At 29.1% G+C, this 24445-nt stretch overlaps 1 protein-coding gene and 1 pseudogene across 1 annotated transcript; both read right to left on the bottom strand.

Moving 5' to 3' along the window:
* Positions 1–428: 428 nt before the first annotated feature.
* Positions 429–3264, bottom strand: LOC114738747 (protein TOPLESS-like; annotated as a pseudogene).
* Positions 3265–3804: 540 nt separating this feature from the next.
* Positions 3805–4691, bottom strand: LOC114738746 (protein TOPLESS-like). Its single transcript, XM_028926813.1, has 4 exons — positions 4675–4691; positions 4432–4566; positions 4133–4312; positions 3805–4048 (listed from the first exon to the last, which is right to left on the bottom strand). The coding sequence occupies exons 2-4, from the start codon at positions 4509–4511 to the stop codon at positions 3805–3807; spliced, it is 504 nt and encodes a 167-aa protein (XP_028782646.1). The 5' UTR covers positions 4512–4566; positions 4675–4691.
* Between the last annotated feature and the right edge of the window lie 19754 nt (positions 4692–24445).

Genomic DNA, 24445 nt, shown 5'->3' with positions numbered 1-24445 from the left:
AACATACCTTTGTCACTCTTACATTCTCAGGTAGTTTCAGGGATCTACACTGAGATGGTTCATTGATTTCAGTGAGCTTCCATATCTTTGACTTGTCATTGGACTCTTCAGTTATTCTAGGTTTAACATCACCCAAGTTTCGGGTATCCCCATTCTGAAAAGATGCAATCAACTTGTCAATTAAAAAGTCGATAATACCAATCATGATGAGATGCTCTCTCTACAATCCCAGCAAGGATAAGCACGATATTTGCATCTCATTTACACCATGATGTGTATGCTGGGAACCAAAAAACCTCTACAAGTAGCAAGTAAAAAATTATAAGTTCTCATTATATGAAAACAAGACCGGACAGACCATTCCAGCAATAGCTACCACAGACGAGCCCCTCTCTGCAAGTGCAGTACTAGTTGCTGCAGCAGCAGCAGCAGCAGCAGCAGCTGAAATTGGATTTATCGTAGGCTGCTCCAAAACAACATGCATTAGATTAGACTTTGTTGGCAAATTCAGGAGAGGGCCATAACATTCTAGAAGTCTACCTTTGCCATGGCTTCAGATGTTCTAGATGCGTCATATAAAGAACTCTCAAATGCACGCAACAATCGAATACCATCTGCATTGGCTAAAATTTTAATCCCATTTTCACTTGCAGAAACAGCTAATAGAGTTCCATCCTTGTTGAAGCGAATACGTGGGCTTCCCTAGAAACCAGACAAGGCGGTGATAAGCAACTACCATGTCAAGAGATCATCTCCCCAGTTTGCAATAAATGAATGAACTTACTGGAAGACCTCCATCAGCATCAATAGTCATCAAAAGTTGAACATTGTCCATGTCCCAGAATTTAATGGAGAAATCATCCCCTGCAGCCAAATATCGATTTTTTGTTGTATCAAATTGCACAACACCGAAGATCGCTTGCGGAATCCTAGGTAAGTCCTTTTGACTGCTCCTTCACTTTCATTCCACTCAACAATAGAGGACTCCCCTCTTTGCTTGTACCGCATGAAAAAAGTCTGTAACATAAATAAACAAAATGCAAATGTTTGAACAGAAAGTGATAAAAATAGATATCTTAGTTGATCATACAAGAAAAAGAACAGGACAAGTAGCCATGGTTGAGAATATTGACCTTGTACCATCAGCACTGTAAGCCATTGTTGTGCACCAACGACCAGGAGCATCATAATCAACACGAGATCCCAAATTGTCATACAACCAAGCTTTTATCTTTCCATCTAATGCTGTTGAAAATATGAACTAGAACAAGAAATCACGTGGCATCAGAAAGAAACCCAAACAGAAGAAAAAGTCAAGAACTTTTCTTTAGAATAATCATTCAGGATAACAAAAGGATTTGTAAAAATCTCCATGAGTCATACCTGAATGTTTTCTTTATAGTGAGGGCAGACACTATAAACTGGAGCCTCGTGACCTTCAAAAGTATACTGTTTAGCACCCGTAGCAGCATCCCACACCTTCACTTACCAAAATTAGTAAGCAACATTTAACAAATTACCCATTTTAGGAAACACATCGTGCTTTGAAACACTTACCTTAATGGTCTTATCATCACCACACGTTATCACACAGAGTTGCTTATTAGGGTGGGAAAATGCCAGGTCGTTCACACCACCAACATGAGCATCAATCTAGATGAAAATAAGTATATAAATTAGCGAAACAAATGCAAAATTTCTTTATATCTAAACAAATATTTTGTACACTACCTCCAGGTGCTGTCGTACATCATCCCCACTATGGTAAGAGTATATTTGGACAATGTGCCTTGAGTAAGCAACTCCTGTTTATTTAAACATTAAAATATATATATTCGATATTGGCCTAGCTGAATTCTGAACTAAAAGTATGTGTTGTTCAAATCATCATATCACACAATGAACCAATTCAAACAAATTCAACTTACCAAACAAAGCACCATCAGGACTCCAAATAACACGGTTGACGGAAACACTGGGATCTTTCACAAGAGCAGCCTAAATTTAACGAATGATTAGTTTTCTTTATAGAAATAACAATATTACAAGGCACAGTTTGGTAAAACACAACAGTGCAAAAATTGAACTGAGAAAAAACAACCTGAAGTGGCATTGAACAGGCACTAAGATCCCAAACTTTGAAGTTCCTCAACACCAGTCGCTCACGTGAACCCACTTCCCACAATGCTATATCCCCCACATTTGTGCCAACTGACATATCGCATCAAGAAAAAAGTCAATTGCTAATATGAACACGAACAATAAACATATTTTCAACAATAAAGTTAATGAGAGCGTTGATAGGCTTTAGAATAGCAGCATACCAAGAAGCAGGGTCTGCTGTACTGGATGAAAGTCCATGCTCATGGGAGATGAACCCTGATTGAGTGTTCTTATGACAGTCTTTGGTATGTCATCAGGGGCAATAAAAGCCTGACCATGTCCATGACCTGGGAATGCTGCTGGCAACACATTAACAGGTAGATTCAACTGCAAAAACAAGATTATGATATCAGAAATTTGAAAGACAGAACTATATTTTCAGGCATCAGTAAAAAAATGTCATAGCAAGTAATTCAAGACCATGTGCAAGAAAGTGGTAGCAGCTTACCTCATCTGAAATCCCCATGGGTCTTGTTCTCTTAGAAACATGATCAGAATCCCCGGAAGGGTAGTCAGCAGAAGGGTTTGTTGGAGGAGTCCTGGGGTGCTTCAAAGCAGCTTTACAAGACAATGAGCCACATCCAAAGTCAAAGATCAAGCCAAATATGTCCAAGGAGATCTTAGGACAGCTACATATGAAGACTTGGAGAGAAGAAAGCAGAAGAATGAAATACCAGGAATCGATGGAGCGCCGAGACCTATAGCTCCTCCTCCAGAAACTGCAGCATGAGCTACAGTGGTTGGATTGGACATCCAACCCGCTAGAGGTGGTGGCACAGGTGCTGGTGTAGGTTGAAAAGGCTGTGCATACAAGGCATCACACAAAATTGCTACCTCAGTAAGGAAAAATACAGAAGAAAATGAAGGGATGCATGTTGAGTGCCTATAACACCAAATTAAGGTAGACAAGGCAGTTTTATAACCCACCCCATGTGCACCAAGAGGAGGAAATCCACCAGCTTTTGGTAAGGCTCCAATTAATGGATTATTAGCAGGTGACGGAGCCCGTGCACCATTTGGCTGTCCACATGAGTGATCCACAAAAAGAGTTTTTATATCTGGATTTGGCCGTGGATTCTTACAAAGTTGATGCTGCCAATTCAATCAAGCTGCGCAACCCAAATTTTCATTTCAGGGAAAAAAAGGGTTAAAATTTGAACTTAATCCATAGCTGTCTACAATGAGAAAGCAGAAGTGGTAGCTCTGCTGTAAAACAATTAATGATCATTCACGAAAGTTCCGCTGTGCAGCCAGACACATTGTACAGGAGGAAAATAGACTCCGTCTACAATGAATAGCATTCAACGGCATGAACTTTATCATCGATGAAAATTACATAAGGGCTTATTTGAAGAAGATATAACACAAGTATACATCAATGCACACAAAAATTAGAGTCAGCAGATGGAGCCCATTCGATATTTAAATTAAGGTGCAAGTTACAATATGATGGGCTTTGCCAAAGTGTACTAAAGATATATCTCCTAGACAGGCATGTAACTATTTTGAATTGAGTGATGTGGCATGATTACAAGACATACCTCTGATTGATGAGAGTTCGTAACCTTGAGTTTTTAAGGTTGGGAAATTGCAATTTGTCACGGAATAAGGGATTTGCTTCAATCAGCTTTTTGAGCTCAACTAACATGATTGCTCTTGCAGATTTTGTGTCACCATACTTGGATAGTTGTTCATTTTCCCTGCCACGAGAAACTTGTGAGCATCTGAAGAACTTCTACACTGCAACCAAAACAGCAGTTTATATTCATACCTAAAATTCTCCAGCGTCAAAAGCTGTGTGATTTCCTTAAATAAATCTTCATTAAATGTGGCAAAGACTTTCAAATCCTTCACTAATATTTCTACCGCCTTGGACCGATCATGCCTATCAATATTTAAACAGGTTAACCGAAGTTACATACTAGAATGGTGACAGTACACAGAATCAAATGTGAGCCAGTGAGCTTACTTATCTAATGCCTCAAGGTATTTTTGCTTTCTTATCTCAAAAAATATCTTCATGGAGTACCGATTATCATCTACTTTGGTGAAACCAGAGAGGTATCTTTCAACCTCATCCCAATTGCCATTATGCACTTCATCCTCAAAATATTTCATGTTAAAGAAAAACCCAGACTCCTGCTCAAGCCTATTAATTTTCATTTCACACAGAGAGAAAAAATAATTAATGCAACCAAAAAAAGCCAATAGGGAAAATGTACAAAAATCGTAATAACAAGTAAGAAACAAAAATGGCACAAGCCCCACTTGTGAACAGTCTCTTTGAACTTTTCCTCATCCAGAAACTGCAAGATCAAGAACACGAGTTCTCTGCTGAGAGACGACATCGTCTGCCTCGCCCTCGATTAGATACACACTAAAATGAGCACTAGTAGTCTAGATCTGCAAATTTTTGAAAAGGGAAGAAAGAAAATAGATTAAACACACGGTTGGCTACGAATGGCTTAAAAATCACCGGAATAATAAAACAAAGATAATTCAAATCCATACCTAGAACGAAATCATTAACCAGCCCCAGCTTTTCATTTAGGATAACTACCATTTTTGTTAAATTAACTACACCAAACCGATGTGGGTAGCGAAATCAGCTTGAAGGGAAGAGAAAGGGAAAAATGAAAACAATTTGACTCTATCCTAAACGATCAAAGCAGGTCAAGAAAGCATCTTTAATCCATATGGGAATCGAAGATGCAAGGAAGAAAAAAAGTGTAAAAGGAAAATAAAAATAAAGGCAAGGGCAAAGAAAGAAAAAGTTGAAGAAAAAAATAAAACTAAAATACCCAGAAAAGCTAAAGACTTTAAAGCAACAGATTCGACAATATGAGAGAGAAGGTATTTGTGTCTGTGTGCCCGGAGAAGCTCTCTCACCTTTGAAACCCCAGCAATCGGCAACACATGGGAAGAAGGGTCCCGAATATTGAACGGAAAAAACAGACCAGAAGAAGAGTTTAGGTGAAAGCTCTCTCTCTTATCTTTCTCCTTCTCTTGGACTTTCTCTCTCCTCAGCTGGACTATTACATGTTCTTTTACTTCTCTCACCACATAGCAACTTCTCTCTAGAAATGCTTTATATATATGTATATAGGACAGTTGAGCTAGCAGAGAAATGGGTGTTTTTTTATATGGGAGGCGACAGATAGAAGAGATGATACGTTGTATCACTTATCACTGATAGTTGATCTCAGTGATGATAAGTTGCAGGTGCAGGAGATGACTTATATGATAAGTACAGTGACAATGGGGTCCACTAAGCCGGCTTCAATTCGTCTTTTAAATCGGCTCGAAATCTGAAGCAGCCAGCTGTCTCTCAACTTGGACGAAAAATTGTAGGGAACTCGAGATAATGCGGGAAATAGCCTTGATTCTTTAAATTTTCCTTATAAAAAAATTATGCTCCACATAACATAACTAATTCTTTGGTGTTTGAACTACTATAATTTGTCTTCGCGTCAAAAAAAACTACTCCTCTCATTTTAAATATAAAACTTATTTTGTTATATAAATTAAATTATAAAATAAATTTATATTTAGAACAGAAAGAGTACTATAATTTGTCTGAGGTCAAAAAAAGACCCAAAAAAATTTAGTATGACATGTACTCCTCTGGTCCTATTTATAAGGCACTTCCAATATATTTCACACAGACCAAGAAAAACCTTAAATTGTATTAACTTTTCATTAAAATATAACAACTTTCTAACTTTAGCCCTATTTAATATACACTCCTTTCAAAAAAAACTATCTACACTATAATAAATGAATGACAATATGGTACATTCATAGTAAAAATTAATGAAGTGACTTATAAATAGAACCAAAAAAACTTCATCTCTTTGCCCTATAAATAGGAATAGAGGAGTAATAATGCTAGTTTCTTTTTAAATTCATGCCAATATATAACCTTTTTAATATGCGAAAGACACTATTTTGAAAATTCCCTAAGAGTATTTGGACCTCATAGGTATCACTTTAAACTTGCCCAAATATTTTGCATTTTAAGAGGAAATCAATATATCATATATTTAGAGACAGATAAATTACGAATGTGAGACTAATATTAACAATTAAGAATTTTTACTCTTCATATGCACTCCCTTTTTCTTTTAAAGTTACACTATATGGATTTTAATAAGAGTAAAATTAAAAGCTTGTTTAATCTTAGGTACTGTTACTGAGTTTTTAAATTCGATTTAATTTTACTTCTAACTTTGTAACTTAAGCGGTATGAAATTTTTCTTGACAATACTAAAAATAACTTTAAAAAGGAACAATATATATGCCTTCGTTCCTTTTCATTAAAAAAAAAAAAACAACTAGCACATGTGGTTTGTTTCTATTTATAAGCGAAATTAGAGGATATTTCAAACTTTTTTTGTTAATCTTTTTCATTTAATTACTCATTTTAATATTGATACGTTTATTATCACCTGAGCTTCGAAGGATACTCTCCACCACACGTTCTTCTTCTTTCACTATTCTCTTTATTTTAAAATTTTCTTTATTTTTTCCCTCAAACTCATTCCTTATATATAATGGTATTTTAAAGAAATTTACAATTTTTTCATAACTAATTTTAGCAAATGTTTTTATCAATATAACTGGACTAATTATTTTTCATAAAAAGAACAAGAGGATTATTATAATAATTTCACTTTAAATCCAAACTTGGCACGAGGAGTTCTTTGGTGGAGGAGCATATAATAATTGTTTAGTGTTTGTCATGGGATGTACATTTATATATTTAATAATACAAAGATGAATCCTATGGCTGAAAAGTAGAAAGTGGGCAACGAGGAGTGAGATGATGACTAAATTGTACTCTTTATATTTTTAATTATTGATTAGACGTGGGTCCCATGTACTTGTACAAAATTTTATAAATAAGAGATACTCCTTTGGTTCTATTTATAAGACAGAGAAAAAAAATTTTTTGATCTTATTTATAAGAAACTGAAATTCTTTCTGTATAGACATACAGTTTTACCTTTTACTTATTACTCCCTCCGATTCCTTATTATAAGAGACGAAATATAAAGGAATTATGTTGATAACAAAAAAACAGTTAAAATTAGTTAAGAACAATAGAATGGGTAACAAGTTATAATTTTTTTTCCAAAAATACCTCATAATAAGGAGAGAGAGCATTGAGAGAGAACAATAGTAAATCTTTAAAAGAAAGAGAAGTGGGAAGGAGAGAGAGAGAGTGTGAGTTGGAGACAATAAAATATGGGTAAAAATAGAAAATCAAACAAAAAAAGTAAAGACAAACTTTAAGTGTCTCTTATATTTAAGAACATGCTATAAGCACAAATGTCTCTTATAATAAGGAACGGAGGGAGTTTGTATTATTTTGTTTATATGAAATATAATGTATATTAGATAGGGATATAAAATTAGAAAGTTATTGAAGCTTAAATAAAAGTTAACAAAACTTAAGTTTTTCTTATTCTATGTGAAACATGTTGGGAGTGATTGTAAATAAAATTAAAGAAATATTGTTTTAATGTTGGCCAAAAAAGAAGGTGTTGTTTTAAACTTTATGAATTTAATCCTAATAAATAGAAGAGTTAATTAAATATTTAATTTAATCTAAATTATAAAATTTTAATTATTTATTTACTATTATTTATTTTATTCTCAAATCACTTGTACGAGGATTACCACAACTTAAAAGCTTTATCAAATAGTTTTAAAAAATTAATTATATTATTACAAATAACAAATCTAATTAATTTCTTTAACGTTTTTAAATGATTATCTAACTCTTAAACTAAAGAGGTGTATGTTTAATATTATTCTTCTTACAACTTATATTTAATGGTATTTTTATGCAATACTAAAACTTTAAAAAAATGCATCATTATTAAATTTTAATTATTGATCCATATTTAAAAATATAAATGATAGTATTACAGATTCAAAATAAATTGAATTTGCGTTGCATTACAATGACTGAGAAAATACTAACCAGGAAGCTGTATTGCAATGTGGCCAAATTATGCCCATTATTATTATGATCATGATTATTAGTAATTAGTATTAGTATTATTACTTTGAAAGCTATGGAAATAATAAACTATTGCGTACGATAAATGCCGAAAAAAGTGAATTTATGAAGGCTAGGATCCCCTCGGAAACGACAAAAATTTATAGGACCGGCCCCTCGAAGAATTGCCCCAGATTGGGATATATTACGGGGATGCCATTAGGGTGAAACTGTGACAGCCCCAAGATGCGGTACTTTGTATCGTCAAATTAAACGTGGAGTGTTGAATTGTGAATTATCGTTTTAACCATAAGCGAGAAAAATAGCTTAATTTCTCTCCTACCCGTACGACACGATACATAAAAGTAACGATAAAGTCGGACTTATTAAATAAGCCGTTGATTATATGGTAAATAGTTTTATTATCTAAATATAAAGTTAGTTAACTAATTTAAATAAATTAAAATAATAAATTAAATTAGTTATTTGTAATTAATAAATATTATATTTTTTAAAATATATTTATTAATAAGTATATTGATTAGAATTATATATTAGAAAGACTATCTTAAAAAATATATAAATATATAAAAAAACAAATTAGGGTTTGTATTTATGATCAAATTAAAAATCAAACATAATCTTATATTAAGGATTGAAGGTGATATCTTATAAGAAGAAGGATATAAATTTGAATCTCGAAAAACATATTTATTGAAAAGACTTTAATTATAATGTTCCGGATCCAATAAAAATTAGTTACACTTATAACTTCACAATTAAGTTATAAAAAAGGTCCGAACTCAAGCGATAAAGATGATTAATAATAATCTCCAATTGTTCCCAAGAGACTATATTTTGTACATATCTAAAAAAATATAAATACCATAACTCACTCTTTTATTTTTATCTCGTTAATTAAACAGTTAAGGTATATGAACATCTTAAAATATTTTGTCAGATACATCTAATATCTTAAAATATTTTTGATACATTCAGCACATTCAATGTCCTAATAATTTGATTAGATTAAAAAATTAGATAAGTTACTTAATTATAAGAAATATGACATTTTTTTAAATACCACAATCATTTTTCTTAAAATCCTCCCTCAATGTCCCTCTTGATTATGTATCAATAGAAGTAATTTAAAAAAATTAATAAAAATGATAAATAGATCTTATATTTAGGATTAAGATCAACTCAACAATTAGATCTTATATTAAGAACCAGAAGAGATATATATATATATATGATTTGTGAGATACATACCCATATAGATAGACTATCTCTGATTTGAGAAAATTAAAAAAATATATTAAATTATTTTAAAGTATTTATATTTATTTTTCTTTAAACTAATATGCCTCGCTTATAAATTAATATATAATCTAATGACATACACAAATATTTTAGAAATATTATAGAACATGCTATAATTAAATAATTTTGTAACATTTTTAAATTTTTTTAAATTAATTAATTGAGTATTATTTTAATAAGAAAGTGTGAAAATGTGTTATTTGAGATGGTAGAATTTGGATAGAATTAAAATCATAATTTTAAAAATAAACATGTAAAAAAATTTATCTCATGAAAAAGTGTTTTTTTGCTGTTGGCCAAACACCGCTACCCTGATTGGGTTGGTGTCGCTGTCAACGGCGTACGTCTGCCTCTTGTTCTTTTCTCCACGCAGCCAATAATAAAATAATGAATAAGGATTTATGAAATTTTTTTAAATACGACATTGGGTTTGAAAAATTATTCTTTAATTCAAACCCAAACATTGTCAAAATCAAAACAAGAATGAGATTTTAACAACTTTGAATTGGAATTTTCAACCATCGTACTTTTTTATACTCTTTATTTTTCTTGGTGAATCTATTGTCGCTTTTGAAATTTTTATAACTTCAACATATTTATGGCTTTAATACTTTTGACGGAAAAATTAATTATATTTAGATATTTTATCTTTAAATGATTGATATCTCAATTTATTATAACAGTGCATTTGGATAAATATTAAAGACAAGAATACATTACCAACGGGGGTTGGCGCAGTTGGGGTAGGCAACTGCGCCACAATCCTCCTTACCTGGGTTCGATCCCTGGTAAGGAGATTGTAAAGAATCTCCGGTGGTAGCTCCCTCCCCTGAGGTACTGCCAAAGGCAGGTTTCCTTTCGGGCCTATTCGATTGGGGGCGCCAGGACTAGTCGGTTTGTCGAGGGCCCATGCTGGTAAATCTGGCGTTGGCCTTCAGGTTAACGCCGGATACCTGGAAGGTGGTGCAATCGAAGGCCAAAAATGGTCCAAGCATTCATCAAAAAAAAAAAAGACAAGAATACATTTGTAAAATATTATTAGCCTGGTCCTTAATGCAAGACATAATTAACTAATTAAGTATATTAAGGATATTAATTAAATTAGTTAAATAATATTTTTTTGTTAAAACACTTTAAACATCTTACTAATTTCCTCCCTCACTCTTAACAATAATGAACACACAGTTCGGTTAATTCTATCTTATACAAAGAATTGGAGGTAATAATTAAGAAAGATTTATTCTTTAACCTCAATGCTTTGAGGGATTATAGGGTACGTTCCTTTCTGAAAAAAATTGCCTTTTTAATTTGAAGGAAAGTGTTATTTTAATATTTATATTAAACTGCTAAAGAAGTGTGCTGAGTTTAGAGCCTTGGCTTGCCCTAGCTAAAACCACTAACTTAGCCGGTACTTTATTTTTTTTTTGGGGATAATTATAATAAGGTCTAAAAAAAAAATTTAAAAAAAATCTCATAACAACTGAACAGCGTATAATGACAAGTTCTTCGTAACAGAAAATGATATAGGTTTTAACTTTTACTTGTCATTAAAACTTTTTAGTAATTATTTTTCTTGTTCAGAATTTCACAGTCATCCTCCACTAATTTTTTTTAGAAAAAATAGTCATGGAAGAAAAATAATATAGGAGAGCCGTGGATGAGATTGATATGGTTCTCCCACCATTGCTTTCTGTTGCTTTCTTCCCACCGACGAAGTAACACCACAAGTGCTTCTGTCTCTTTCGTTTTCTTTCATCACTTTCTTTCCCTTCTTAATTTGTTTCATATTATTCGTGAAAGAAAGAAAGAGAGAAAGAAATCAGAATGTGAAGAAGGAGACCTAGAGGCTGTGGAAGTTAAAAAAGTTGACGTCATTCATTCATGGAGGATTCCTTTTGCAATAACGCATATACAGAAATAACAATTGGGGGGGAAACAATAAGGAAACTTCGTCCCAAAGAGAAAAGAATAAAGAGCAGGGAATCCTTAGCTGCCAAGGGTGGTCCCACCATCCACTTTGATAATGAAAAGCATACATGTCTAACATGCACACCCAAAGTCACAAACACACAGGGTAGGTGAGCTCTTAAATATAAAACTACTACTCCCTCTGTTTCTTATTATAAGAGACGAATAACCGAATTACGTTGATAAAAAAAACAGTAAAAATTAGTTGAGAATAATTAATGTGTAAAAAGTATAATTTTTTTTCCAAAAATACCCTCGTTAATAAGGAGAGAGATATTGGAGAGGACAATGGTAAATTATTAAAAGAAAGATAAGTGGGAAGGAGAGAGAGTGTGAGTTGGAGACAATAAATATGGGTAAAATAGGAAATCAACACAAAAAAGTAGAGACAACTTTTAAATGTCTTTTATATATAGGAACATGTCATAAGCATCAAATGTCTCTTATAATAAGGAACGGAGGGAGTAGTATATAAGGTTTTTCCAAACTCTCCTTACGCTCTTTGGCCCACAAAAAATGTATTGGGTATGTTTGGGATAGCAATGAAAATATCTTATAAGTACGTTTTATGTAAGTTGAGATAAAACTTCTATTATGTATTTGTCTTGTATTTCTTAAATTATGATTGAAAAGCTACTTATAAACTGTTTGAAACAAGCCTATTGTTATTTACAAGTCAATTGTTGTCAAAAGTCAAAACCAGTTTAAGTGTTATCATGGATCCCGATTTAGGATTTATTGGCAAAAAAAATCCCGATTTAAAATTTCGTAATTTTCACAACCTTTATTTATTATTTTTCTTTAGCTGATAAAGAGTACGTTGACCCATTCTCAATAAGAAAATTATATTGGTTCAATTTTCCTTGTAAATGTGAGGATCTCGTTAATGTATAATTTATTGTATATTTATAAGTACCATTTAAGTGGTAAGATATATGTTCCATCTCAATGAGAGGCTTGTGCAAACAATCCTATGTTATCAGTTATTCCATTATTGATAAAATAACCTCACAAACTTTAAATCACATGTCAGTACATTAAATCATATGCAAATAGTCCTTCTGTGATAGTACTATTTGGCCATTTTATTAAAACAACAGATAAATTAACAATAAGAGGCTATTTAATTTGCCGGAGGGGCTTATTATAAAATTTAAAGGTGACATCATTTTATTAAATTTTAATATAAAGTTAATTTAATGTTGCTCTTAATTTCAATAAAATATGTTGAAAGTATCTTAGATGTTATTTGCCTTTAGGTTTGTTGATTCATCATATGGACCACGATTTGTATACCATATCCATAATTCCTTCGTTATAAACAACAGACAAGGTTTTTTTTCCTTCGTTATTAACTATGACTTTTGTTGTAACCAAAAAAAAAAGCTATGACTTTTGTCGGTGGCAATAAAAAAAATGTGATTTTTGTTGCAAGATTTCACCAATTCTTTTTTTTTTCTTTTTTAAAGGAGACAGCTAAAATTTCATCCAGACGCGTCATTTGTCGACTTCTAAAACGCTGTAACGCTATTCTAAACTTGGAATTAAAATTTATACCTTTTGAAAATAAATTGCACCTAATCTTTCAACAATAAATATTTCTTTTTCTTTTGGTAAAACTATACAATAAATATTTCAATGGAGAGTTGGTGATCAATTTTTCCTTAAAATTTACAAGTATAAATCACCAATATTTATATGTGTATAGTACGGTGGAACCAATTTCAGTACTCATCACCTTGATGAGCACCTTAAACTCATCAGATTTGAACTGTCTATGTCTGATTTGAACGATCCAAATTTAAAATCTTTAATTAATTACTTTTAAATAAAAAAACTATTTTTTAAAAGAAGATAGTTAAGATATTGTCTTTATTTTCAATTTTATACATATTAAAATAATTATTTTAAACAAATAAAAAAAATCAGATCTAAACTATCTAAATAAGATATGAATTATCCAGATAGGATGAATTTCAAGTACTCATCAAACCAAACTGGTTCCATAGGAGGGCCCATCATATTAGCGAATGGAAGCAGCTTTTTCAATAAAAGGGGTCCTCATCGTTTTTCCATATCTGCCTTTCATTTAATTGTTTGCCATATTCTATCTTCGTAATTGGAAAGAGCCTTTACAAAAAAAATGTTTTATCTCTCACCTCGAAGGAGTGTTCACATATAGAAACAAAAAAATAGCGTTTGGAAAAACTCAAAAAGTCCAGCTTTGCAAAAGCAACATTCTTCCAATGTCCATATCACATTTTATAAATTTTGAAAATAAATAAATAAATGAAGTGTAAGTGGGAAGTACATGGACTGACCTTTATTTTATCTAATTCTTTTTTTTGCCAAAATTATTTTAAATATTTCACACTTCTCGTGGTTTGAGTTGTGCGAGACACCTATAAGGTAACATGACATTGACATCCAAGTCATAACCCCGTAAGTCATAATGCCCACTTAACGTACAGCTTGCACATTTTATAAACCCTCCGTTTTTATAAAATACTTTTCCGATCATTAGTAAAAGAATTATTTAAATAATTTAATTAGATTAAAGAAGTTAGATAAGTTAATTAATTATAAAGAAATATGACATGTTTTTCCTAAAACACCAGAATCATCTTTCTTAATATCTTCCATCCCTCTTTTACTTTATTATGGTTGACGGAGTATCCATAAGGGTAATTTAAAAAAAATTAATAAATATAAAAAATAGGTACTATATTTAGAACCAAAATCAATTACGCAATTAGATCCTATAATAAAGACCGGAAGAGTAACTTATAAGCATTTTTTTAATTATAATTTATAAAAATCAGAATAAATATGTAAAGATAATTTTATCTTAACTTGCATGAAATATGCTTTTATAAGTGATTTCAAATTGGGCCTAAAAGATTGACAGGATTAATAATAATAGTTTTTTATTTTTACCCTTTCTTAAAGAGGGGAGATGATTTTAAATAAATGAAAGAAAGGAGAGAATTTTCCTATCACATTTTTTTAACAAGAATAAAATAGGTAACTTTATCAATTTGAAACGGATTTAATAACTTAACTAACATTTCTTGATTTGTGGGAAAGCTTGACTAATGTTTCTAAATGGAGGGAGTAATAAACCGAAAAATATTCTTTTCCTTGGAGTTTTATTTACGTAAATGCAATTATTACTACGTGGCCTTTAAAGAAGCAAAACTTTATAATCACCGTCTGCAGATATTTATAAGGAAAAATTGTAATTAGGTCTCATCTAAGGAAATTAAATATAAAAAAATCTCTTGAAATTATGAAATTATTTTAAAGTCTGAAGAGACTTTTTTGTAATAAATTTTATTTGTTTATTTGCCAAACTACCCTTCTCTTTTTTTTTTAAAGTTTGCATTGACAACTGAAAAAGCAGTGGTTGACAACTTAGGGTGCAAACACATTTTCTCAGCATATCACACTTTAAGTTGTCAAACCAGCTATGATAATTGTTAATCCTTGCACCATAAATTGTTAACCGCTACTCTTTTAGTTATCAATGCAAACTTTAAAAAAAAGAAAGAAGGGTAATTTGGTAAATAAACAAATAAAATTTATTATAAAAAAGTCTCTTAGGACTTTAAAATAATTTTATAATTTCAAGAGATCTTTTTGTATTTAATTCTTTTATATGGGATCTGATTATAATTTTCTCTTATGAATATCTGCAGATGGTGATTATGAAGTTTTGCTTCTTTACGTAAATAAAACTCCAAGGAAAAGAATATTTTTCGGTTTATTACTCCCTCCATTTAGAAACATTAATCACACCTTAAGTTGTCAAGCCTCTCATGGTAGTTATCAATCGTTATATCTTAAGTTATCAACTACTACTCTTTCAGTTGTCAATACAAACTAAAAAAAGAAGTATAATTTGGTAATTAAACAAATAAAATTTATTACAAACATGTTCCTTAAAACTTCAGAATAATTTCATCATTTTAAGAAACCTTTTTTTATTTAATTTCAATTCTTCCTATTCATAATGCTATCTTGTGAGTTAAGTGAGGATCTAAAAATTTGTTAAATTCTTAATTACAGAACTTTAGTCAATTTTTCTTATTAATATTAATAGTTGATTAATTTTTAAATTAAAAAAGAATAAATATATATTACTTATGCGAAAGAAAAATACATTAATATTAGAAAAATTTATATCAACCCTCAACCATCTAACTTGACGCAATGTTTTAATCACATAATATTATATCTATATATTTATTCCTTATATAATTTGGAAAGAATTAAAAAAATATCTTTAAATTTCAAATTTTCAAATCAATCTTTTTACTATACTTTAATAACAATCGACAATATTCAAAAAGTAAATAACAACAAATTTTTATAATTATTTTTTATTTAAATTTTTTTAATAATTTATTATTATGCCAGGAGGCAGTTTGAAGTAATGTCTTTCACCCACCATTTATAAACCTTTATTCCATTTAAATTTTTTTAAGGTAATTTTTGAACCTGCATTTAAACATTACAGTTTAAAATAATCCAAGAAACACGTGTAAATAAAACATCGTAAGATTAATTTTGGAATCTATCACGTGTGTGTTTGTGAAGATCACAGATATACTTAATGAAATTATAGATTCGAGTTATCACAAAATTAATTTATATTTTTATCTGCATGAAAATAAATGCGTGTACGATAATATTTCATTAAAAATAGAAGGAAACTTCGAAGTTGCTTGAGTTGGAATACAGCTGTGATGCTGACAACAATTTAGACAAATATGACCATATATCAAATAACATGAAGGGTTAATATAATATTTGTTCCATCAAATTTTTTTTTATTTTGGTTTTGATTTATCAGGTTTTAAATCATAGGTTTTGATTCTTTAAGAGACAAAACAGTTCAGTTTTTATTAAATTATAAGAATCAATATTTTAAATAGAAAAAAATTTGACGGACCAAAACTTATTATCTGAAATTAGGTCCTATAATAAAGACCGGAAGAGTAACTTATAAGCAGTTTTTTAATTATAATTTATAAAAATCAGAATAAATATGTAAAGATAATTTTATCTTAACTTGTATGAAATATGCTTTTATAAGTGATTTCAAATTGGGCCTAAAAGATTGACAGGATTAATAATAATAGTTTTTTATTTTTACCCTTTCTTAAAGAGGGGAGATGATTTTAAATAAATGAAAGAAAGGAGAGAATTTTCCTATCACATTTTTTTAACAAGAATAAAATAGGTAACTTTATCAATTTGAAGCGGATTTAATAACTTAACTAACATTTCTTGATTTGTGGGAAAGCTTGACTAATGTTTCTAAATGGAGGGAGTAATAAACCGAAAAATATTCTTTTCCTTGGAGTTTTATTTACGTAAATGCAATTATTACTACGTGGCCTTTAAAGAAGCAAAACTTTATAATCACCGTCTGCAGATATTTATAAGGGAAAATTGTAATTAGGTCTCACTTAAGGGAATTAAATACAAAAAAATCCCTTAAAATCATAAAATTATTTTAAAGTCCCAAGAGACTTTTTTGTAATAAATTTTATTTGTTTATTTACCAAATTACCTTTTTTTTAAGTTTGCATTGACAACTGAAAGAGCAGTGGTTGATAACTTAGGGTGCAAACACATTTTCTCAGCATATCAAACTTTAAGTTGTCAAACCAACTGTGATAGTTATCAATCCTTGCACCCTAAGTTGTCAATCATTGATCTTTCGGTTATCAATACAAACTTTTTTTAAAAAAAAGAAGGGTAATTTGGTAAATAACAAATAAAATTTATTACAAAAAAGTCTCTTGAGACTTTAAAATAATTTCATGATTTTAAGAGATCTTTTTATATTTAATTTCCTTAAGTGGGACCTAATTGTAATTTTTCCTTATAAATATTTGCAGACGGTGATTATAAAGTTTTGCTTCTTTAAAGGTCACGTAGTAATAATTGCATTTACGTAAATAAAACTCCAAGGAAAAGAATATTTTTCGGTTTATTACTCCTTCCATTTAGAAACATTAATCACACTTTAAGTTGTCAAACCAGCCATGATAGTTGTCAATCCTTGCATCCTAAGTTGTCAACCACTGTTTTTTCAGTTGTCAATGCAAACTAAAAAAAAAAAAAAGATAATTTGGTAATTAAACAAATAAAATTTATTACAAAAAGGTCCTTTAGGATTTTAGAATAATTTCATGATTTTCAAAAACCTTTTTATATTTAATTCTCTTAGTTGGGACTTAATTACAATTCTTCCTATTCATAATGCTAGCTTGTGAGTTAAGCGAGGATCTAAAAATTTTGTTAAATTCTTAATTACAGAACTTTAGTCAATTTTTCTTATTAATATTAATAGTTGATTAATTTGTAAATTAAAAACGAATAAATGTAAATTACTTATGCAAAAGAAAAATACATTAATATTAGAAAAATTTATATCAACTCTCAACCATCTAACTTGACGCAATGTTTTAATCACATAATATCATATCTATATATTTATTCCTTATATAATTTAGAAAGAATTAAAAAATATCTTTAAATTTCAAATCAATCTTTTTACTATACTTTAATAACAATAGACAATATTCAAAAAGTAAATAACAAAATATTTTTGTAGTTATTTTTTATTTAAAATTTTTTCTATAATTTATTATTATGCCAGGAGACAGTTTGAAGTAAAGTCTTTTCCCCCAACATTTATAAACCTTTATTCCATTTAAATTTTTTTAAGATAATTTTTGAACCTGCATTTAAACATTACGGTTTAAAATAATCCAAGAAACACGTGTAAATAAAACATCGTAAGATTAATTTTGGAATCTATCACGTGTGTGTGTTTGTGAAGATCACAGATATACTTAATGAAATTATAGATTCGAGTTATCACAAAATTAATTTATATTTTTATCTGCATGAAAATAAATGCGTGTACGATAATATTTCATTAAAAATAGAAGGAAACTTCAAAGTTGCTTGAGTTGGAATACAGCTGTGATGCTGATAACAATTTAGACAAATATGACTATATATCATATAATATGAAGGGTTAATATAATATTTGTTCCGTCAAATTTTTTTTAATTTTGGTTTTGATTTTCAGGTTTTAAATCATAGGTTTTGATTCTTTAAGAGACAGAACAGTTCAGTTTTTATTAAATTATAAGAATCAATATTTTAAATAGAAAAAAATTTGAAGGACCAAAACTTATTATCTGAAATATGAAAGATCAAAATTAAAATGAGGATAAATTTAAGACACCAAAACTTATATTAATCTTTTATATGAATAAAGTTCAATCAGGATTCATTTGGCCCACAAGATGGAAGGGTGATCACAACAGAATAAAATATAAAAGGTGATTTCGCATATGTGATGTGTCTTTTATTCTCTGGCTAAAAGAATATCAGGAAAAATTGAATATTTTTAAATAAAATTGAGAATTCAAATACTACAAATAAACACGTAAAAGAGTGATTATATCTGATTTCTGGTATAGAATATTATTAGTTGTATTAAAAAAGAGCAGCTATTATTAAATAATAATAACAATAAAAGCATACCTCGATATTTACCAAAAGAACTAGGTAATTGATTTGTGGATATTAAATTATTTAATTAAATTAATTATTTGTAGCTGCCTTGCTCCATCATGAAACTAAAGGTGACAGGTGTTTTGTTTCTTTCACTTGATGTCGCTTGAAAGCAATTAAATATATTTAGTGGTAATGTGAAGTTGCTTCGTGTAAAAACAGACATGAACCCCATGAACAACCGAAAGTGCCCTTGTTTCCTTTCATATTTTCTTTTATTAGTAACCACTATCAAATTGTCAATTAAATGACAAGACCGTGCTTCGCGTGGATTACACTCGCCCCGGAAGGAAAGTGACCGTATAAATCAGATTCTCCGAAGAAGTTCTAGAAGTTCTTTTTTTAAAATAAAAAAACCAGTACTTTATATAAAACTAAATTAATTAATTAATTTGAGAAATTTAAGGAATTTATCAAATTACTTAATTATAACACATATGGTATGATCTCTCTAAAATATTTTTATACATAAATTTATAAATGAGACAAATTAGTTAGAAAGAAAATGATAAATATAAATACTTTTAAGGTAATTTAGTAAATTTTTTAATATTTTCAGATTAATTAATTAGATATTATATTAAGTACTAATGTACTATTCAGCACTTTGTCAATAATGGGGATTATGCTTGACCAATAATGAAATCAGCAAAATATTCAAAGTGGGAATTCATTGACTGTCTTGTCTCTAAAAGAGACTAAGGGGCTGCTGTTGGTTTTCAACATGATTTTAAAGTTATTTAAAAAGAATGATAGTTTTCTGATCCTATTTATAAGGTAAAAAAAAAAAAGAAAACTTTTTTACTTTATTTATAGAACAACAAGAGAAATTTTTTATATAGATATATAATTTTATCCTTCATTTATTATTGTGCTGATTTTGTTTATATAGGATTTAATGTATATTAAATAGGGATAAAATTAAAAATATATTGTATTTTAAATGAGAGTTAATAAAGTTTAAGATTTTTCTTTGTCTATGTAAAATGTGTTGAAATTAAATTATATATAGGACCAAAGGAGTAGCTATTTACTTATTTAGCTTAATGACATTAAAAATAGAGTACTTTTTAAGGAAATGATTATGTTAAAAGCCAATCAAGCAATTTATTAGAATAATTTGAGAACATTTTTTCAGATCAAACAAATTATGAAAAACAAATAAGTCCCCCATATTTTGCAGCATCATGGCATCAAATTGAAAAAGAGCTTAGGTAGAAAATGACGAAAAAAACCATGGCGGAGCCCTGATGACAAGTTGTAATTCAAAATTTGACAGGTTAAAAATTCATACTTTGACAAATTATTCTGTAAACGATCAAAAGGCGTTTGAAATTAGATAATAACTTGTCAATATTGAAGGATTAGGCGGTCAATATTCAAAAACCATTTAAAGAATACTCCTCCGTATCTTATTACAAGATCTAATTTTTCAAATGAGTCTGTTCTTTTTTATAAGATTCTGTTTGAGTTTGTCTGAACATGTAATGTATTATTATTTATTTTACTTACCATTTAGCTAAAAGAATTTTATAATAAAGGACGGAGGGAGTAACTTGTCAAAATTCAAACTACAAATTGCACTTTCAGGGAAAAAAAAGAAGGAAAAATGACAATAAAATACCACTTGAATTCCAAAAAGATAAATAAAGGACCTGAATAAGCAAAATGACAAATAGGACACTGGGTACCAATATGGAATTTTGATTTTTGATGTCAAAACATGTTGCAAAACCCATTGACAAAGTAGTAACTCTCACTATGAAAGTTGTAAATTCCACTATGTGTTTTGTAAAATTCAGCGTGGAATTGTATTGTTTTTTACAGAAAAGTTGCCTAACCCCTCAAAACAGATTGCAAAAGCCATTGACCAAGTAGTAATTCTCATTATGAAAGTTGTAAATCTCACTATGTGTTTGTAAAATTAGGCAAAACTTGCTCGGCCCTTCAAAACAGGTTGTAAAACCCATTGACGAAGTAGTAACTCTCACTATGAAAGTTGTAAATCCCACTATGTGTTTTGTAAAATTCAAAATCAAAATCCCATATTGATACCTGATGCCTTCTTTGTCATTTTGCTTATTCAGGTCTCTTATTTGTCTTTTTGGAATTCAAGTGGTATTTTATTGTCATTTTTTAAAAAAAAAACTACAAATTATCAAAATTCAAACCAAAATTTTTGAAGAGTAACTCTATTCAGATCTAAATTACAAAAAGTCAGATTGCACATGAGTTGATAATAATATCTTGTAATTTTTAATTATGAACTAATTTTAGGAGCATGATTGAAAGGAGTCAATCCTTTTTTAGCTGGGTGGATTGGGCCCCACGCTTCACCAGATCCGATATCTAATTTAAGAAGCTTTCGTGAACGTCGATATATCGCGATACTATGGAAAAAACGATGCGAGAAATTGACGAAGGCCGTGAACATTTATTTCCACTTTGAAGGTACTGCTTTTACAGTTTTTCTCTTTTTCTTTCCTCATACGGATGATTCCCGTTATTACTACTTTTGAATTAAATTATTTTTTTTGCCGACAAATTAAATTAAATTATTGTTTCATAAAAGATTAACAAGTGAAGATATTATTAGTAAAACGTTACAAAAATGGATTATTGTTAATATCTTTTAACTATTATTCATATATTTAGTTTTTTTTTTTTTACATTAAGAGACCATAACAAACTCCAAGACATAGAAATAATAATTCTAAACCTTGTGAAAAAAAGATACACGGTTTTAAAAATATTTTATTGTTTTAAATATTTTGATTTATATTCTCAAATTCGAGATTATTCTCATAGAATTCTAATAAAAAAACGCTGTTTCAAATAAATGAGTCATTTGATTATTCTTTTGGCCAAAAATAATTTGAAGGTTATTAATGCAGTGTTTTTTTAATGTTGTAATTTCCTTTTTTAATAAAATCATACTACCTCTGCCCCTTTTCTTTTTATAGTGTCTAATTCACCGAATTATGTAATTTAATAAATCATTAATATTAGTTGAAAATAATAAATATGTACGAAAACATGGGAAAGAAAAACAATTAAAAATATATTTAAAAATGTAATTAAATAAATAAAGATCAAATTTATAAAAATATACTTAATATTAAAATAATCTTATAAAAAATATCAGACCACTAGTTGAATCTCATGAAAGAACAAAAGTCAGCAGCACTTCTACAAGTTTGAGGTGTAAATTTTTTTAATTTTTATTTTTGACTCAATTTATAATATAGGCTGCTAGCTAGGGTTGTCAAACAGGGGATGATTCCTTTATGGGCTAAGTGGAGCTACTAATAAATAAATAAGTGTAGCTACTAATCCTAGCTGCCTCTGCCCCCCACCCTCTCTCTCCCCACCTCTTTCTCACAAATTAATTTTTATTTGATTTTTTTTGTGAGCAATATTTATTTGGTTTTTTTGTCAACTCACATTTATTTGTTCGTTTGTAAAAAAAATTGTGCTCGATAAAGACAAAGTTTTCATGGTCCATGATGAGTGAAGACAAATATAAATGTATACTTTCAAATTTAATTTATTAATCTTATTCTTTTGTATATCTAGCATGCCTAATATTACCTTCCATTATAATTGTAAAATTTTATTTATAATCTATAAATAAGATCTTATAATTAGGATTGAATGTAATATTATTTGTTACTTGCATCTAATATTATAATCACCAAAACTATAATATCATGAAATTAGATGCACTATACGTGATATTATGTTGTGGGACACTATTATGACCTTTAAAATATATAAATATTTTCCCCGATTACTAAATATTAAATGTGAATCGATTTTGTTGGGCATTGAAACATATACAATAGGCGTGAGAAAATTTTGCATAAAACAACTTAACGACTTGAATATATATATATATATGTATTCTCTCCTATTCTAAATATAAAAATTTGTTAAAGATTTGTTTTAATTTTAAGTGTAAAATTTTAATTTACTTTATTTTTTACATAAAAAAATATATTTGGATTTTGTGTCGGCAGCTATTAATGCATAAAGATGGCACGTGCCTTGAAGTTGAAAAATATTAAAATTGATTAATTAATTAGAAGTAGCAATAACAGTTAATAATACACATTACCATTCCAGTTTTTAATATAAGTTATTTGTAACACATTCTTACATATTAAAATATTAAAAATACATTAAATTGATAAAAAAATTAATTTTATTCTTATTAAAATTTTATATCTCTTCCTATATTCACAAATCATTCTCATATCTCCATTTTTTTAATGAGAATTAAATAACAATAAAATTAGAAAGTCATAATTAAATATATTATAAATGGGACTAAAACATTTAAAAGCCTGAGTGATATTTAATAAAGTTATGATGATGCCCAATAAATAAATATACGGATGAAGTCATGATCGCTTTTCATGCTTTTTATTATAAAAGTTGATTTGGCAGGTTTCCTATGCTTAAGACTGCCGACATCAACAGGTGACATCTTCTATTGATTATGCGATCTCTTATTTTTAATATAAGAACAAATTTAATATTTAATTTGATCTTAAATATAAAATTTTAATTTATTTTTTTATATTTATCTATTTTTTAAAATATTTTTTATAATAATTATACAATTAAAATTTTTATCAAATACTACTAGTAATTTTAGTCAATATATATAATTAGTAATGGTATCTTAAAGAAGACAAAATATATTTAGTTCAAATTACTAATTTAAATATTTTTTTATTTTCTAAAATTAGTCAATTAGGTCTCATAATAAGGAATGAAGGTGATATATATTATATCCATTTTACTATTTTTTTCACCACCTTAGTATTTGAGTTAGCATCACAATAATTCTCCAGATTTTATTATGGCCAAATGAATTCAAAAAGAAAAAATAAAAATATTTTATCCGTAAGGTGATGTCTATTTTTTTCCTCTAAATATGAGTGTCCTCTTATTAAAAATGATTCTATATAAAATATTGTCAGATACTAAATATAATTACTTCAATCAAATTGACAGTACTTATCAAAATAATTGATTTTCAACTATCCAGCCCAACAACTCTAAGCTCCATGAGGTTTTTTTTTTTTTTTTTTTCCCCTTTTGCTGCCCGTATCTCTTATCAGATCTTAACACACAAGTGCCTTTCTTAATCAGAATTCAATTAGTTTGTCCCAATATGAGGACACTCTATTTCAGTATTCCTCGTAAATATTGAATTCCAACTTTAATACCATATCACGCTATAAAAATAGTGACAAAAATTTTTAAAATAAAAATAATTAATAGCTTAACAAAAATAGTTAATATCTGTATAGTAGTAGTCAAGAGCTTTGGCGGCCATCTTTCAACCAAGCGCTTGGGTGGCGTAAAAAAGAA

The sequence above is a fragment of the Neltuma alba genome, unplaced genomic scaffold, assembly GCF_004799145.2.
Source record: "Neltuma alba isolate B1F8T4 unplaced genomic scaffold, ASM479914v2 tig00013677_pilon, whole genome shotgun sequence".
Lineage (NCBI taxonomy): Eukaryota > Viridiplantae > Streptophyta > Magnoliopsida > Fabales > Fabaceae > Neltuma > Neltuma alba.
This window is presented reverse-complemented; position numbering and strand designations above follow the sequence as displayed.

Coding starts and splice junctions, on each gene's coding strand:
- LOC114738746 (XM_028926813.1), bottom strand. CDS start 4,511: ATGTCGTCTCTCAGCAGAGAACTCGTGTTCTTGATCTTGCAGTTTCTG. Junction 4,313..4,431: donor TTCAAAGAGACTGTTCACAA/GTGGGGCTTGTG, acceptor GAAAATTAATAG/GCTTGAGCAGGAGTCTGGGT. Junction 4,049..4,132: donor TACCTTGAGGCATTAGATAA/GTAAGCTCACTG, acceptor AAATATTGATAG/GCATGATCGGTCCAAGGCGG.